At 43.4% G+C, this 15,887-nt stretch overlaps 1 protein-coding gene across 4 annotated transcripts in view; it reads right to left on the reverse strand.

Annotated features, from left to right (window-relative positions):
* XIAP (X-linked inhibitor of apoptosis) overlaps positions 1 to 15,887 on the reverse strand; it is a 77,246-nt gene that overhangs the window by 16,408 nt on the left and 44,951 nt on the right. For all 4 annotated transcript variants that reach the window (XR_003942880.1, XM_030210150.1, XM_030210151.1 and 1 more), the window contains exons 2-5: positions 13,166 to 14,052; positions 8,013 to 8,115; positions 7,193 to 7,271; positions 4,529 to 4,565 (exon numbers count right to left, since the gene is read on the reverse strand). Coding sequence is in view for 3 of the 4 variants with exons in the window: in XM_030210150.1 (XP_030066010.1) it covers positions 4,529 to 4,565; positions 7,193 to 7,271; positions 8,013 to 8,115; positions 13,166 to 14,012 (1,066 nt within the window). In the remaining variant the exon portion in view is untranslated. The remainder of the gene's footprint in view (positions 1 to 4,528; positions 4,566 to 7,192; positions 7,272 to 8,012; positions 8,116 to 13,165; positions 14,053 to 15,887) is intronic.

The raw sequence follows: 15,887 nt of genomic DNA on the forward strand, positions 1-15,887 counted from the left end.
GTGGACTTTGGTCCTGGGGAACTGAGGAACTGAGTTCAATTCCCACTTCAGGCACAGGCAGCTCCTTGTGACTCTGGCCAAGCCACTTAACCCTCCATTGCCCCATGTAAGCCGCATTGAGCCTGCCATGAGTGGGAAAGCGCGGGGTACAAATGTAACAAAAAAAAAAGTGGATGGAAATGGATAGTCTGAAGGAAAGATGTGCATGATCAAATCATGTAAGAAACGAAGGAAAGAGAGTGATCAGAGAGAAAGGACTGGATTACATACTGAAGCTTCAAAACAGTATTAAGAGCTGCTTACTGCAGACTATAAACACACCATTGTAAATGCGCCATGGGGCAATTTCCATAACAGCAGCTTTTATGAACAGGTTTTTTAAAAATCTTTTTTATTAAATTCAAAAGAAATTCAAATATCTAGAATGCTATGTAAATGCAACCCATGCACGTGTGCAAAAACAATATCTACCAACATATACATTCAGGGCTTGATTTTATAACAGAATGTTTCTGTAAGAAGTCCAAAAAGCCTTCTATTTTATACACGTGACACAGGTGCCTAAGTGCCTTTATAAAAGAGGATCCGAGATGCAGCCCCAATAGCATACAAATACACCTGCACAAATATATACCTGCTCTGAAAAAAAAGATGCAAATGCTTAAGTGTACTCATAAGTACATAAGTAATGCCATACTGGGAAAAGACCAAGGGTCCATCGAGCCCAGCATCCTGTCCACGACAGCGGCCAATCCAGGCCAAGGGCACCTGGCAAGCTTCCCAAACGTACAAACATTCTATACATGTTATTCCTGGAATTTTGGAGTTTTCCAAGTCCGTTTAGTAGCGGTTTATGGACTTGTCCTTTAGGAAACCGTCCAACCCCTTTTTAAACTCTGCTAAGCTAACCGCCTTCACCACTTTCTCCGGCAACGAATTCCAGAGTTTAATTACACGTTGGGTGAAGAGAAATTTTCTCCGATTTGTTTTAAATTTACTACCCTGTAGTTTCATCGCATGCCCCCTAGTCCTAGTATTTTTGGAAAGCGTGAACAGACGCTTCACATCCACCTGTTCCACTCCACTCATTATTTTATATACCTCTATCATGTCTCCCCTCAGCCGTCTCTTCTCCAAGCTGTATAGCCCTAGCCTCCTTAGTCTTTCTTCATAGGGAAGTCGTCCCATCCCCGCTACTCCATGCATGGACCAGTATATTTTATAAAATAATTGTGTGTGCTGACATCTGCACACTGTTGAAGATAATTCTGGGTGCCTATTTCATAAGGGCACAAAAATAGGATCCTGTTATAAAAATCAGGCCCATTATGTAACATTAAATAAAGTTATTTTCAAGAAACATTTTTGTGTGTCCAGTTGATCCAGTTGAAGACTCAGAGGGAAAAGTGATCAAGGTCCGTATTTTTTGAAAATGTAGTTAATGCTGGAACCCAGTGAATGCTTTTGTTACAATAATATTACAGTTCTGACATTACCTTACAGTGGTTCATTTTATATCAAGCAGCCTTTAAAAATACCCTCTTAATATACATAAGAGAGTCTTCATTTTTCTCTGAATATCAATTTTTGGACACTGATCATTCTTCCCTCCTAGTACTTTCTTTTTTTTTTTTTTTTTTTCTTGGGGGGGGGGGGGGGGGGGAGGTTAATGATCAGTGCTAGAAAGAGGAATTCAATTGAGGGATGGGGAAGAAAAGAATCTCAGAAAAGGGATTTTAAGCAGGGAGCAAAGGCTCAGGCAATAAAGGAGGGATAAAAGTGCAAAAGGTAAAGGGGAAAAGGAAATGGGACTTGATATACTGCCTGAGGGTTTTGCAACTACATTCAAAGCGGTTTACATATATTCAGGTACTTATTTTGTACCGGTGGTAATGGAGGGTTAAGTGACTTGCCCAGAGTCACAAGGAGCTGCAGTGGGAATTGAACCCAGTTCCCCAGGATCAAAGTCCACTGCACTAACCACTAGGCTACTCCTCCACTCATTCCACCAATAAAAGCCAACCTTATCAGTGATGTCACAATGGCTTGATTGCCCGATACTTGGCTTACTTCTAATATTGTGATGTCATAAGGGAAAGGGGGAAAGGGAAATAGGACTTGATATACTGCCTTTCTGTGGTATTTGCAACTACATTCAAAGCGGTTTACATATATTCAGGTACTTATTTTGTACCGGTGGTAATGGAGGGTTAAGTGACTTGCCCAGAGTCACAAGGAGCTGCAGTGGGAATCGAACTCAGTTCCCCAGGATCAAAGACCACTGCACTAACCACTAGGCTACTCCTCCACTAGCAACATTCCATGTACCGTTCAGTGAATCCAGACTACCCCAATTTGACTGCCCCTATCGGACCGACCGTTCACTTGTCTATTAGATTGTAAGCTCTTTGAGCAGGGACTGTCTCTCTTTGTTAAATTGTACAGCGCTGCGTAACCCTAGTAGCGCTCTAGAAATGTTAAGTAGTAGTTAGTAGTAGTAGTAGAAGCCTGCCCTTGCAGATCAGCAATGCGGCCGTGCAGGCTTCTGTTTCTGTGAGTCTGACGTCCAACTCACAGAAACAGAAGCCTGCGCGGCCGCGTTGCTGATCTGCAAGGGCAGGCTTCTACATGGAATGTTGCTAGTGGAATAGCAACATTCAATCTAGAATCTCCAATAGTAGCAACATTCCATGTAGAATCTGAAATAGGGAAAGGGAATTGGCACTTGATATACCACATTTCTGAGGTTTTTGCAACTACATTCAAACGGTTTACATATATACCACTAGGCTACTCCTCCAAAGAGAAGGAAAAGGGAACAAGGAGAAAGGAGACCAGAGAAGAAGAGAAAAGAAGGGATCTTGCTCTATATAAATTCTAATTCCCTCAGTCACTCCCTCTCCATCCTCTTAGTGGGACTGTGATCTGACACCTCATCCATTTTGCTGTGTCTTTATCAAAGGCAGTAAAAAATAGTTGCAAATGTGTTCCTTAGACCTCTTACATGTCAAAACCACCTGGCATGCTGCTCCAAAGAGTCATATGGCTTCTAAGCATTCAGTCTTCCTCCACAATAAAGGCATCTTTGGACATTTTCATCCTCTCCCAGCCACCATCCTCACCGTCATCCAAAAGCATCTCTAAGCTTTTCCCTCACACTTGTCCCTGCCATCCCCTCTCTACCCCTTGCACTACAGCCCTTCCAATTTTCTCTTCCGCCTGGACCAATATGCTCATATCACCCCTCTCCTCAAGTCACTTCACTGGCTTCTGATCAGGTACCGCATACAGTTCAAGCTTCTCCTACTAACCTACAAATGCACTCAATCTGCAGCCCCTCGTTACCTCTCTACCCTCATCTCCCCTTACGCTCCTACCCGAAACCTCCGCTCACAGGACAAATCCCTCCTCTCTGTACCCTTCTCCACCACCGCCAATTCCAGGCTCGCCCTTTCTGCCTCGCCTCTCCCTATGCTTGGAATAAACTTCCTGAGAGCCCATACGCCAAGCCCCCTCCCTGCCCATCGTCAAATCCTTGCTCAAAGCCCACCTCCCTCAATGTCGCCTTCGGCACCTAACCATTATACCTCTATTCAGGAAATCTAGACTGCCCCAATTTATTTCACTGCACATTTTGTCCATTAGATTACAAGCTCCTTTGAGCAGGGACTGTCCTTCTCTGTTAAACTGTACAGCGCTGCGTAACCCTAGTAGCGCTTTAGAAGTGTTAAGTAGTAGTTTTTCCCCCCTATCATCACTCCTGCCCCCATCCTGGTTTTCTGGTTCCCTGCCTCAAGTCACATCTTGCTCCTCCTCTGCTGCTCAGGCCAGTTGTGCTGTTTTGCAGTGCTCATGAGACTGAATTGTGCATTTCAAAGTCCAACAGGCCTTAGAAGCAGGGGAGGACAACATGGTCAGAAGCACTGCACCAGCACTTTCTTCCTCCACCTAGCAAGCTAGTATGGGAGCATTGCAAGGGGGGGAGGAGGTGGAGAACACTCACTGCTTCTATCACTGATGATGATCTGAAACCATTTTGTTGATGCCTTGCTTCAGGCCTGCTTCCTCTAGCTATCCCTTTTCCTCTGTTGTTGTGGGTGAAAACCACTCACAGCAACAGCTGTCAACCATAATCTCGCTAATACCCCCCTCTACTGCCATGACCGATGCCATATACTGAAAACATGAGCTCCCCTTAAAGGGGCCTTAAGCCAGCACTATCTACCAATAAAAGCAGGGAGGGGGAAGTGTATTGAATCAAACGAAAAAACAAAAGCAGAACACCCAAACACACTAAAAAAAATCCAAACAGCCCCTCTCTGCCCCCCCCCCCTTTACTGCTGTGTGTGTTATCAACAGGATGGATGGATAGGAAACAGCTCACAAGTCCTACTGTGAACAGGCATTGTGAGAAGTGATAAATGTGAGCATGAGGAGGGAGGTCAAATATGTTCAATTACTTCATTCCTCAGTACAGGCAAAGGATGCAAAATAGCCCCATTCCATATTTAAACCACCTTATTGTTACCTTTGGCTAACGATGATCTGTCTTCTGTAGCTTCAACCTAAAACAAATTAAATAATTTTTCCAGTTACAAAATGAGCAATTTTCCTATTTCTTCCTTGGTGTAACAGCAGTTGCCAGAGTTTGTTGATGATAAGTGTAATGAAGTATTCACTTTGGATTATGTTAGTGTTCCACACCTCCCCTTTACTTTCCTCTTTTAATAACCACATTTATTGTGTGAAGTCAGTCTGCAGCCCTCTCAAGGTGAACAAAAATGCCTACAAACATCCTCTTCTACAGAGTAAGAAGCAGCTTCTTTAATACACCTACATTCCACTGGGACTTGGACTAACCCCCAAGTTCCTCCAACAGAGCTTTAGTAGAAACCACTATATTACAAGGATTTCGTTTTTAGATTTAAATTACTGGCCTTTTCTAAATTTGAGCAAAAGGCAAGTTACATTCACATACACAAGTTCTTTTCCTGCCCAAGTGGATTTACAATCCCAGTTCTACCTGAGCCAATAGAGGATTGAGTGACTTGCCCAGGGTCATAAGGAGTGCCACTGGGAAAAGCAGTATTTGAACTGTGGCTTCCAGGTGCTGTGTAGTTCTTGTGCTATACTTGTAAACTAGAGCCCAACCAAATTTTAGTTTCCGTTTCAAATTTGGCAGCGAAACTGAACCAAAATCCGGGTTCAGGTTTTGGTCGAAAATGCCTGTGCATTTTTGGCTGAAACTCAGAACTCACTTTTTCCCCACCCATCGGCTGTCCCTGGGCATACATTAGGAAGCCCTGATGATCTTAGTGGCCTCATCGGGAGCAGGAACGAACTCCACTTGCTCCTGCCCTCTGCTGCTGCTCCGACGCAATGGCTGCTGAGGCTGAGGCAAGAAGTCCTGGCAGCCATTTTGCTGGTTCTAATCACAAAATGGCTGCCAAAATCTCCTGCAACTGTCTCAGCAACCATTGACCTGGAGCAGCAGCACAAGGCAAGAACGAGTGGGGTTTGTTCCTGACCCCAAACAGGCCCCTAACACCACCAGGGATTCCTAAGTTACGCCCAGGGAGAGCCTATGGGCGGTTGGATGAGATTGAGTGGGAGGAGGTGGAGATAGTTGGGGGCTGTCACTGGGGGGAAGGCTTCAGAAGGGAGCTTTTTTGGTCAGGTATTGGGGAGGGAGTGGGGGGCCAGTTTTGTTTACAGTTTCAGTTTTTGCTGAAACCAAGTGGCCAATTTTGGTTGCAGATTTGGTTTTGACAGAAACCGAAGATTCTGGGTTCAGTCAGGCTCTGTTGTACACCATGCCTCCAATGTACACAAGTTCTCGTATGTATGCATTAAGAATATCCTACACATTTACATTTGTCTACTCAGCTGCAAAAGGTGCCATATTTTGCAGAAAACCTCAATACAAGTTGCCCCCTTTTTTTTCAGGCACATTTCTCTTATTTATATCAATGTATCTAATTTTGTATATTGTATTTATTTTTATTTTGTTACATTTGTATCCCACATTTTCCCACCTATTTGCAGGCTCAATGTGACTTACATTGTCCCGTAGAGGCATTCGCCATCTCCGGTAGTGAAACAAATACAAGGAGGTAATGTGTTAAAGATACATTGGTAATCATAAAGAGGAAGAGTTATGAATAGTTTATTGCAAGCTTTGGTATCGTTGAGTTGCAGGGTTTAGGCACTTAAGTTGGGTCGATGGGGTACGCCTTTTTAAACAGGTTGGTTTTTAGTGATTTCCGGAAGGTTAGGTGGTCGTACATTGTTTTCACGGCTTTTGGTATTGCGTTCCACAGTTGTGTGCTTATGTAGGAGAAACTGGATGCATAGGTTGATTTGTATTCGAGTCCTTTGCAGCTTGGGTAGTGGAGATTTAGGTATGTCCGTGATGATCCGATTGTGTTTCTTGTTGGTAGGTCTATGAGGTCTGTCATGTATTCTGGGGCTTCGTCGTAGATAATTTTATGGACCAGGTTGCAGATTTTGAAAGCAATCCATTCTTTGATTGGTAGCCAGTGTAGTTTTTCTCAGAGGGGTTTAGCGCTTTCGAATCGCGTTTTTCCAAATATAAGCCTATATATTCATGTATCGGTAACACATATTTAGTAATTGCTTTATTCTTATTATTAAGATCATGTAATTTTATAAGGTTTCAGCAACCCAAATTCATTTGTATTCTTATTTTTAATATATCCACTGGGTTTTTCATGTCTTATTGCATACACATGTTCTTTTGATATATATTTTTTCATACATACCTTTTACCATTTTATATATATTTTCAAGCTATTTGTAATCTTATATTTGTATGTTAGTGTTATCCATTTTTATTACTTTTTATTGTAGACTCCTGAGGCAGGCGCTACTGTGCCGAAACACGGTGCTGTGTCGAGTCTTACATACTGCAGCAATTAAACTAATTTGTTTATCCCATTGTTTGTTCAGCATGCTTCCTTTTCCCCACTTTTTGCTCTGCTTTAAGAATATTCTAAAAACCTGACTTTCTTGTGGCCGGGGGGGGGGGGGGGGGGAAATGGAAAGAACCATTGATATAATTTATGTCACCAAAACTGAGTAAATATAAGCGAAGTCTAAGCAGGGCCACTTTACATCTATACTGTAACAAAAAGTTTCAGCTGTGGATTGAGACATGCATACAAAGTCTTACCTCGCTATCACTGGGAGAGTGCCTTAACTGGATGCTGTTCACAAATTCTTGGCCCTTTTCTTCTACCACGTAGTTGCACCTGAACCCATAAAGATGTAATATGGGATTTAAAATGTTGTACAACTACTGAAAACTTACAAAAAAAAAAAAAAAAAAAGCTAAAAAACATGTAAAAAATTCAGTATCAGAAACCTATTCTTGGTCATAGGAATCCTGAGACTGCCCTGACCTATGTTTATTTATTTATATCATTATATCCCGCATTTTCCCACCCGCGGGCAGGCCCAATGTGGCTTACAACAGTAAAGGGCTGAAAAGGCATACATTGATTTGGCATAAACAATCAAGTACATGGAAGTAGGCGTGATCAGTAAGTAATTACAGAGAAGGGGAAGGGGTAAGAAAGTGGAGGACGTCAATAAGATAGGTACAGTTCAAAGGTTAGGGATGCAACGGCGGGACTTCAGCGTAAGCTATTCCAAATAAGTTTATTAAGTACGGTAGCATGGTTGCCTTTGCTAGCACACTTGAAGGCAAACCAACAAGTGAATTTTAGAAAGCCAAAGCCTTCTTTTTATTGGATTAACAATATATTTCTTTACTAGCTTTTAGCACATTTTCTTATTCAGGTCTTAACAGAAAACAACATATATTGATTAGGACACTGTGGTATCTCACAGTGCAACAGGGAAATAACACCCCAACCATTAGTCTGCCTCTTAGCATAGGTAGTAAAAGAGGGAAAAAAAAACCAAACAGTTGCCAGATGTGTCCCTTAGATCTTTCGTTTGCTACAGCTGGGATAAGTTACAATTTTTACCCAGGAAACCACTTGGCATGTTGCTCCCATGGATCGTCATTTGGTTTCCAAGCATTCAGTCCCCCTCCACAATAAAAGCATCTTGTGGCATCATCCTCATTACCTTCTAGAAAAAAAATAAATAAATAAAGGGTGTTGTAATTCTCAGGCATTATGATTACACAGGATACACATTTAACAATAAACACAAAACTGTCAAATAGAGTCTTGTTCTGCAAACATTAAATCTGCTCAAGAGAAATCTACTAGAAGCTGGAGGGGAAGGGGGGACAGGCAAAGAATAGAATAGCACAAGTCTATTTCTGGTAATGTTTTTCCTGCATGTGAGCAAAACTGAAAATGTAAAAAATGTAAAAAAAAAAAAAAAAAAAACTGAGGTAGAAAAATAAATAAAAAAGCTGAAAGGAAAAAAAAATCAATATTGGAGAAGGATGTAGGGGATGAAGTGAAGATGGACAGAGAGAGACAAATGACAAATAGACAGTAGAAAGAGTTAATGTAGGGCAGAGGAAATCAGAAATCAGACTGAGATATCATGAGGAGAAAAACTAAATGTACAGATAACAGGATTTTATTTTTAATTTAGGATAAAGTAGTGTGATAGCCATATTAGTCTACTCTAAAGGTTAATAAATAAAACAAACACATACATTTTTTACTAGCTTTTGGAGGCCAAAACCACCTTCCTCAGGTCATGGCAGTGGTTCCCAACCTAGTCCTTGAGACACACCTAGCCAGTCAGGTTTTCCGTATACCCACAATGAATATGCACGAGATATAAATTTACATGAACCACCTCCACTGTATACAAAAATCTCATGCACATTCATCGTGGGTATACTGAAAACCCGACTGGCTATGTGTGTCCCGAGGACTAGGTTGAGAACCCTTGCCAAAAAGAAGTACACTGTCCCGACTCGAAGCCTCCAAAAGCTAATCAAAAAATTGTATTAAGTTAGTACAATAAAAAGTTATCACTATTTTCCATTTTATGTTTTATTTTTGTTAGTTTTATTAGCTGCATTTGTATCCCACATTTTCCCACCTCTTTGCAGGCTCTATGTGGCTTACATTATGCCGCAATGACAATCGTCATTAACGGAAACAGAATTCAAACATGCGTGGGATAAACATAAAGTAATCCTGTTCAGAAGGAATGGATCCTAAGGAGCTTAGCCGAGATTGGGTGGCAGAGCCGGTGGCGGGAGGCGGAGATGGTGCTGGGCAGACTTATACGGTCTGTGCCAGAGCCGGTGGTGGGAGGCAGGACTGGTGCTTGGGAGGCGGGGATAGTGCTGGGCAGACTTATACGGTCTGTGCCCTGAAAAGGACAGGTACAAATCAAGGTAAGGTATACAGAAAAAGTAGCACATGTGAGTTTATCTTGTTGGGCAGACTGGATGGACCATGCAGGTTTTTTTCTGCCGTCATCTACTATGTTACACTTAAGGTACATTAGATATCAAGAAAATTATGACTGACTGGTCTATGTCAAATTTTGAAGTTTAAATCTGCACAGTACAGGGAGACCTGCATCACTGTACCTGTTTCTCTGGTGTTGCACTATATGCAGTCTGCTTTCTCAGGGGTTTAGTTTAATTTTTATCTAAGTATTTCTATTTTTTAGTTTGTAGTTACTTATTCTGTGATCTGCACGTGACCAGACATTCTGTTAGCACTGAATGTCAGCGTAGTTAGTTTTCTAATAAACGTTACTGATGTTTTAGTGGTCACTGTAATGGTTTTCAAAATCTGCTCTTGACTGCCCCTATCGGACCGACCGTTCACTTGTCTATTAGATTGTAAGCTCTTTGAGCAGAGACTGTCTCTCTTTGTTAAATTGTACAGCGCTGCGTAACCCTAGTAGCGCTCTAGAAATGTTAAGTAGTAGTAGTAGTATTTGCTCTAGTGCTGGCAGTAGCTGCATGATAAGAGCTTAAGTTTTGTTCCGTCCCTATGGGAGGCCAGAAAATCTATGGAGAACATTCTGATGACGGGAAGAAGTCAAGCCATACTGGCACTGATTGGTCAAAATTTAAAAAAAAAAAATAATAATTATATATATATATAAAATTTAAAAAGATTGTCAGAAAATGAACGAAATTACATGGGACAAATGCAGAATTCAAGCATCACATTTTTATAAAGTGACATCTCTGGAGGGCTCCCTTCCTAAACGGATAGAGGAACTTCTGTGCATAGTGTTTCATATGAAAGTTTTCTGTATGCTGTATTCCAGTATGTGCTGTCTGCAGAGGACTTTCATTATACAGCTGGAAAGTGTACACTACACTGTAAAAGTTGTTTAATGACTCGGTGAAGCGTTTTGTAGTTCACCTTCATTTTACGTACACAGCTACATTTTATCAATGAGAATTCTGCTTCCATCTGTGCATGTGTCTAGTAAGCCGGACATTGTTAAGGGAGAACCCATTCCCCTCTTGGCAGCTGGCTAAATTATCATCAGCAAGACATCTGTAGGAACAGTGCAAGCTCACAGGGGGGAACAAAGTTTTCAAAACGTTAACTATATGGTAGCTGGATGATGACAGAAGCTGGTGGCAGCACAGAGACTTTCAAGGACTAGTCCCTTTTTATTTATTTATTGCATTTGTATCCCACATTTTCCCACTTTTGCTGGCTCAGTGTGGCTTACAATACATTATGAATGATGGAAATACATTTGTTACAATTCGGTTACGGATTACATTGTGAAGAGTTATACGAGACAAAATCAAAGTATCGTTAAGGAATATATCAATGGAAAAGAACGTTGAAACATTGGAAGGAAACAACAAGGAGCTAAGGGGCAATATATCGTAACAGAAAACATATGACATACATTTTTTTTTTTGTGTGAGTAAAGGTATGAGTGTGGTGAGGTTTCAGGATAGAAAATTCATAAGTGGATGTGTTGATGTATTACTGAACAGTGAGTGTGGATTTTGTGTGTTTTGGTTCTTTCCGTAAATTTTCTCAAAAAGATGTGTTTTCAATAATTTGCAGAAGTTGGTTTGTTCGCAGATCGTTTTCAGGCCACGCGGCAGCGCGTTCCAGTCCTGCGTGCTCATGTAAGAAAAGGTTGACGCGTGCAGCGCCTTGCATTTCAGGCCCTTGCAGTTAGGGAAGTGGAGGTTGAGGAAAGTTCTAGATTATTTTTTAGCGTTTCTGGGTGGTAAGTCGATTAACTCAGACATGTAGGCTGGGGCTTCTCCGAGAATAATTTTGTGGACTAGTGTGCATACTTTAAAAGTAATGCGTTCCTTGAGTGGGAGCCAGTGTAGCTTCTCTCGTAAGGGTTTTGCACTTTCATATTTTGGTTTTCTGAATATGAGTCTGGCTGCTGTATTCTGGGCTGTTTGAAGTTTCCTCAGTATTTGCTCTTTGCAGCCTGCGTACAGTGAGTTGCAGTAGTCCAAATGGCTGAGTACTGTCCTCAAAAACCCATATCTCAATAAATTCCTTAGTTTATATTTTGTCATTAGGCGATAATTTTTGTTGCTACAAACTAATATGGCAAAGCCTCTGGAAGTTTTTATCATGATGGAACACATTTATCTATGCACTACATAGATCTCTGTTGACCTTAGAAAATCAAACATATAAACGGCGAGTGACCGTACTCACTGCAAATGCGCAGTAGAGACTTCCCTCTCTGTCCCGCCCCCGTGTCAATACGTGATGACGGGGGGGGGGGGGGCGGGACAGAGAGGGAAACTGCGCCGCCGACGTTGCTACCGCTCCCCCCCCACTCGGAGTCGCCGCCGCCACCCCTCCACCCGGCCCGGGCCCTCTCTTCCCTTCTGAACTTACAGATCCATTCGCCGAACGCAGCAACGCACATCAGCTGAGCTGCAGTGAGCCCTTCCTTCTTTGCCTGTGGCCCCGCCCTCCTGTGACGTAACGTCAGCGAGGGTGGGACACACACAGGCAGAGAAGGAAGGGGCAGCTCAGCTGATGTGCGTTGCTGCGTTCGGCGAATGGATCTGTAAGTTCAGAAGTGAAGAGCGGGCCCGGACCAGGTGGAGGGGTGGCGGCGACGACTTTGAGGGGGGGGGAGCGGTGGCGAGTTCGCGGGGGGAGGAAAACCTCTATATCAGCCCTTTTACGGGCTCAACGGCTAGTCAAACATATAAAAGATAAGTGACCGACTCACCCGCAAATGCGCAGTAGAGACTTCCGTCTCTTTCCCGCCCTCACGTCAAGACGTGATGACATCAGAGGGCAGAATAGAGAGGGAAACGGATGCTGCCAGCCTGCCGCTGGAGAGCCTAGAGACGAAGGAAAGGAACATCGCCGGGGCACCAACCTCCACCCCATCCCCGACGTCGTCGCCGCCGCTCCCTCCCCCCTCCGTATCGGGCCCCCTGCACTGACATGACAGCGCCTCTCACCTCTGTGTGGAAGTGTTGCAGGCAGCAGCAGAGCGATCTGCTGCTGCCTGCAGCGCTTTCACATGGAGGTGAGAGGCGCTCTCATGTCAGTGCAGGGGGCCTGGCCCGGAGTGGGGAGGGAGCGGCGGCGAGGAGGGTTATTATTTATTTATTTTTTTAATATTTGTACCCCGCGCTTTCCCACTCATGGTAGGCTCAATGCGGCTTACATGGGGCAATGGAGGGTTAAGTGACTTGCCCAGAGTCACAAGGAGCTGCCTGTGCCTGAAGTGGGAATCGAACTCAGTTCCCCAGGACCAAAGTCCACCACCCTAACCACTAGGCCACTCCTCCAGGGTTGCTTGACACGGGGAGAAAGCAGGGCAGAGAGGAGGGTTGCTGGACATGGGGAGGGCAGGGGAGAGAGGAGGGTCGGTGGACGGGGTGAGGCCAGGAGACAGCAGGGTTGCTGGACATGGGGGGAGGGCATGGATACAGGAGGGCTGCTGGACATGGATCGGGGAGGGGAGGGCAGGGGAGAGAGGAGGTTTGCTGGACATGGAGATGAGAATTACAAATCTCGCCCGTTTTAACGGCTAGTCATATATAAAGAAAGGTTGTGCCAGGAATGGCTTTATATGGAAGGCAATGAAAAAAAAAACAGCATATCCTGTACGTAACTAAAAGCATTTCTTTCTGCAAATAAAATTTGATTTCTGCTAATACAAAAAAAAAAAAAATGTTGGAACTGCAAATTATTATTATTTTTTTTTTAATTACCTAGCCTATAAAACCCAGCTTTGGCAAGTTGTTCCTTGTTTACTGGAAACACCCACATCTCAAAGGTCTTCAGTCTGGCTTCATACTGCACCATCTCTGGATTTGTAGGAAAACTTGGACCATTAGGAATAGTACGAAATTCAATACCGTTGGAACCATTAGCCACATTTCCAAAGTTTCGGCCTAGAACAAAAAAGCACTTGGGAAAGTGTCGCTTGTGTTCAACCCAAGCTTGATCCCCAGGTTCCCAGTTTTTCAATACTCCACCACAACAGAAACAGGCCACCTGGTCCTCAGGGCCTGTGTAGTAAAGCCCAGCACTAGCAAGTTCCCGTGGTGTTATTGGGCAATAGGCTGGCCAGTTCTGGAACGTCATTAGCCTTGCCTCTTCACTGCTCATGGCATGGTTTTTTGGGTACAGCGTATCTGACATGTCCACAACTTGCCTTGTCCTCAACAGATAATCGGGCTCAAGATCAGCATGGTGTTCGGTAGTGTGTGTGGGTGTTGCATTTTCCAAACAGTTTTCAATTCTGCCTGGATTAGAATTATGGAGAAGGAAGAGGCCTGCATTTTGGACACAATCACTACTAAAATTTAAGCCATTAGCAAATTTGCACCATGGGGATATTCTCCTGTGCTTGCCAATCACGGAGTCTCCATGTTGCCACCCTTCCACAGTTACATGGCAACTAAAGCACTCCACTCTGTCTCCAGTGCCAGTGTAAAAAAAGCCTGCGCGTGCCAGCGTGGCAGCTGAGACAGGACAGGAGCTAGGAAAATCCGTGAAAGTTCCAATTCTGCACTGTTCTTCTGCAAAGTCTTCTGCTGCTTGAACTGCAGACATATTAGGACTGCTTCTTCAGGAAGGGCCTTTACCAGTTTCCCTGAAACAAAAGAAACACAACATTGAGCTTGAATTTGTAAAAGTGAATACTCCCGTCTAAACTCCAAATGCACTAGTGCAACCGGCAGATAAAAATAAACAAAGAGCTGACATTACACTTATTAAATGGTGTCACTGTGTGGGCTACTAGAGCAAGACAACAAAAATCTGAGTTTGTTCACATTTGTGGCAAAGTGGCATAATCTGTAGCTCTCCACCAACAGACAAGTGGTCAAAGAACTACAGAGATGTCAAGGGTAGACCATGCCAAGGAACAAGGATTTACTAACCTAAGGAGTGAGATTTCTCAGATGGTACTTCTAAGGTAAGTGTAAAATATTCAACTGTAATCTTGCATGCGTTATTGAGGATGGAGTGTTTGACAGCTATGAGACCGGGGGAGAAAGCAATAGAATAGCTTTCCTATCGCAAAAAATCATTCTTAAATTCATTAACTACTAGTAAAAAAGCTCCGTTTCTGATGCAAATGAAACGGGGGCTAGCAAGGTTTTCTTCTGTGTGCATGTGGGAGTGTGTGTGTCCCTGCCCTCTGCCCTCTCTCCCTTCCCCTGTGCTCTCTGTCCCCTCCCCCCTGGGAGTCGAGTCCTTCAGTGTTAACTTTCCTGCTGTGCTGTGTTTGTGTTACAGAGATAGTGAGGGCTTCTGCCCTCTCTCCCCTCCCCCCCTCTGAGTCCTTCACTGTTACAGAGAGAGCGATTTGATTTCGTGCTTTGCTGTGGTTTCCTTCACTGTTTGTGTTACAGAGAGAGCGAGGGCGGGGCAGACACTCATGGGGAAACCGGGTATCTCTCTCCCTCTTCACACTTCCGGCTGGAGGCTTCATTTAGAACGCTGGTGGTGCCTTTTATATATAGAGATGCGGTTGCATAGCATTCTCCTTAACAGATTGTGAACTTGATTGTGTGAAGGAGTTTTAACTGGAAATGGTACATTAGATTGTGTCGTAATTACTGGACAAGATATTGTGCTAACAAATTGAGGTTTTGAAATCGGCTTTGTTGTGTGCTTCAGCCTTTCTCAATAAAGAGGTATTTCATTGAGTGTAGTCCTGCTTTGCAAATGAAAAAAAAGGCAGCATATGACAACATTTGCTTTACTTTGAAGTCTCTGAAAGGACACAGACAGAGTAAGGCAATATGGGTAATTTTTCAAAAGGTACTGGACTAATGGTTAGTGCAGCAGGTTGTGGACCCGAGGAACAGGGTTCTATTCACACTGCTGCATAACGGCTGGCAGTGGGTTGAGATCCCAGGGAACCAGATTCAATTTCCTCTGCAGCTTAGCGTGTGACCCTGGGCAAGTTGCTTAGCCCTCCATTGCCCCAGGTACAATATACTACAGTACTTAGATTGTGACTGACAGTGCAATGCTCAAAAGAGGCGGTAATAAGCAATAACTTAGCCAGGTAGCTCAATGACTAAATGTACGCACATAGAACAGGGGAAAGAAATGAGACAGGGGACTCAATACACACAAATGCATGCTCAGATTTCTTCCTACTGGTTGAACCACTTGGCTTTTCTCCTCTTAGGTTTGTCTCTCATGAAAGCATTTATCAGTGCACTGGTACTGAGGCTCTAATGAGAGAAGGGGTTCAAAAAGTGACACTCAAAATTAGCAAGACCTGGCATTTCTGTGATAACTTATCTAAATTTTATAGCAGGCCTCAACATTTTTTTTTTTTTTTTAGATACCAGTAACTGAGACCTCTCTTGCTCTGCCCCCTCCTCCCACACACTTAAAAAGGATTGGAGGGAAAGGACAGAATCTTCTCCTAGGTCTGCAGAAGTTCTTTTAGAAAAAGATTAAGCATTT

The sequence above is a fragment of the Microcaecilia unicolor genome, chromosome 7, assembly GCF_901765095.1.
Source record: "Microcaecilia unicolor chromosome 7, aMicUni1.1, whole genome shotgun sequence".
In the NCBI taxonomy this organism is placed as follows: Eukaryota; Metazoa; Chordata; class Amphibia; order Gymnophiona; family Siphonopidae; genus Microcaecilia; species Microcaecilia unicolor.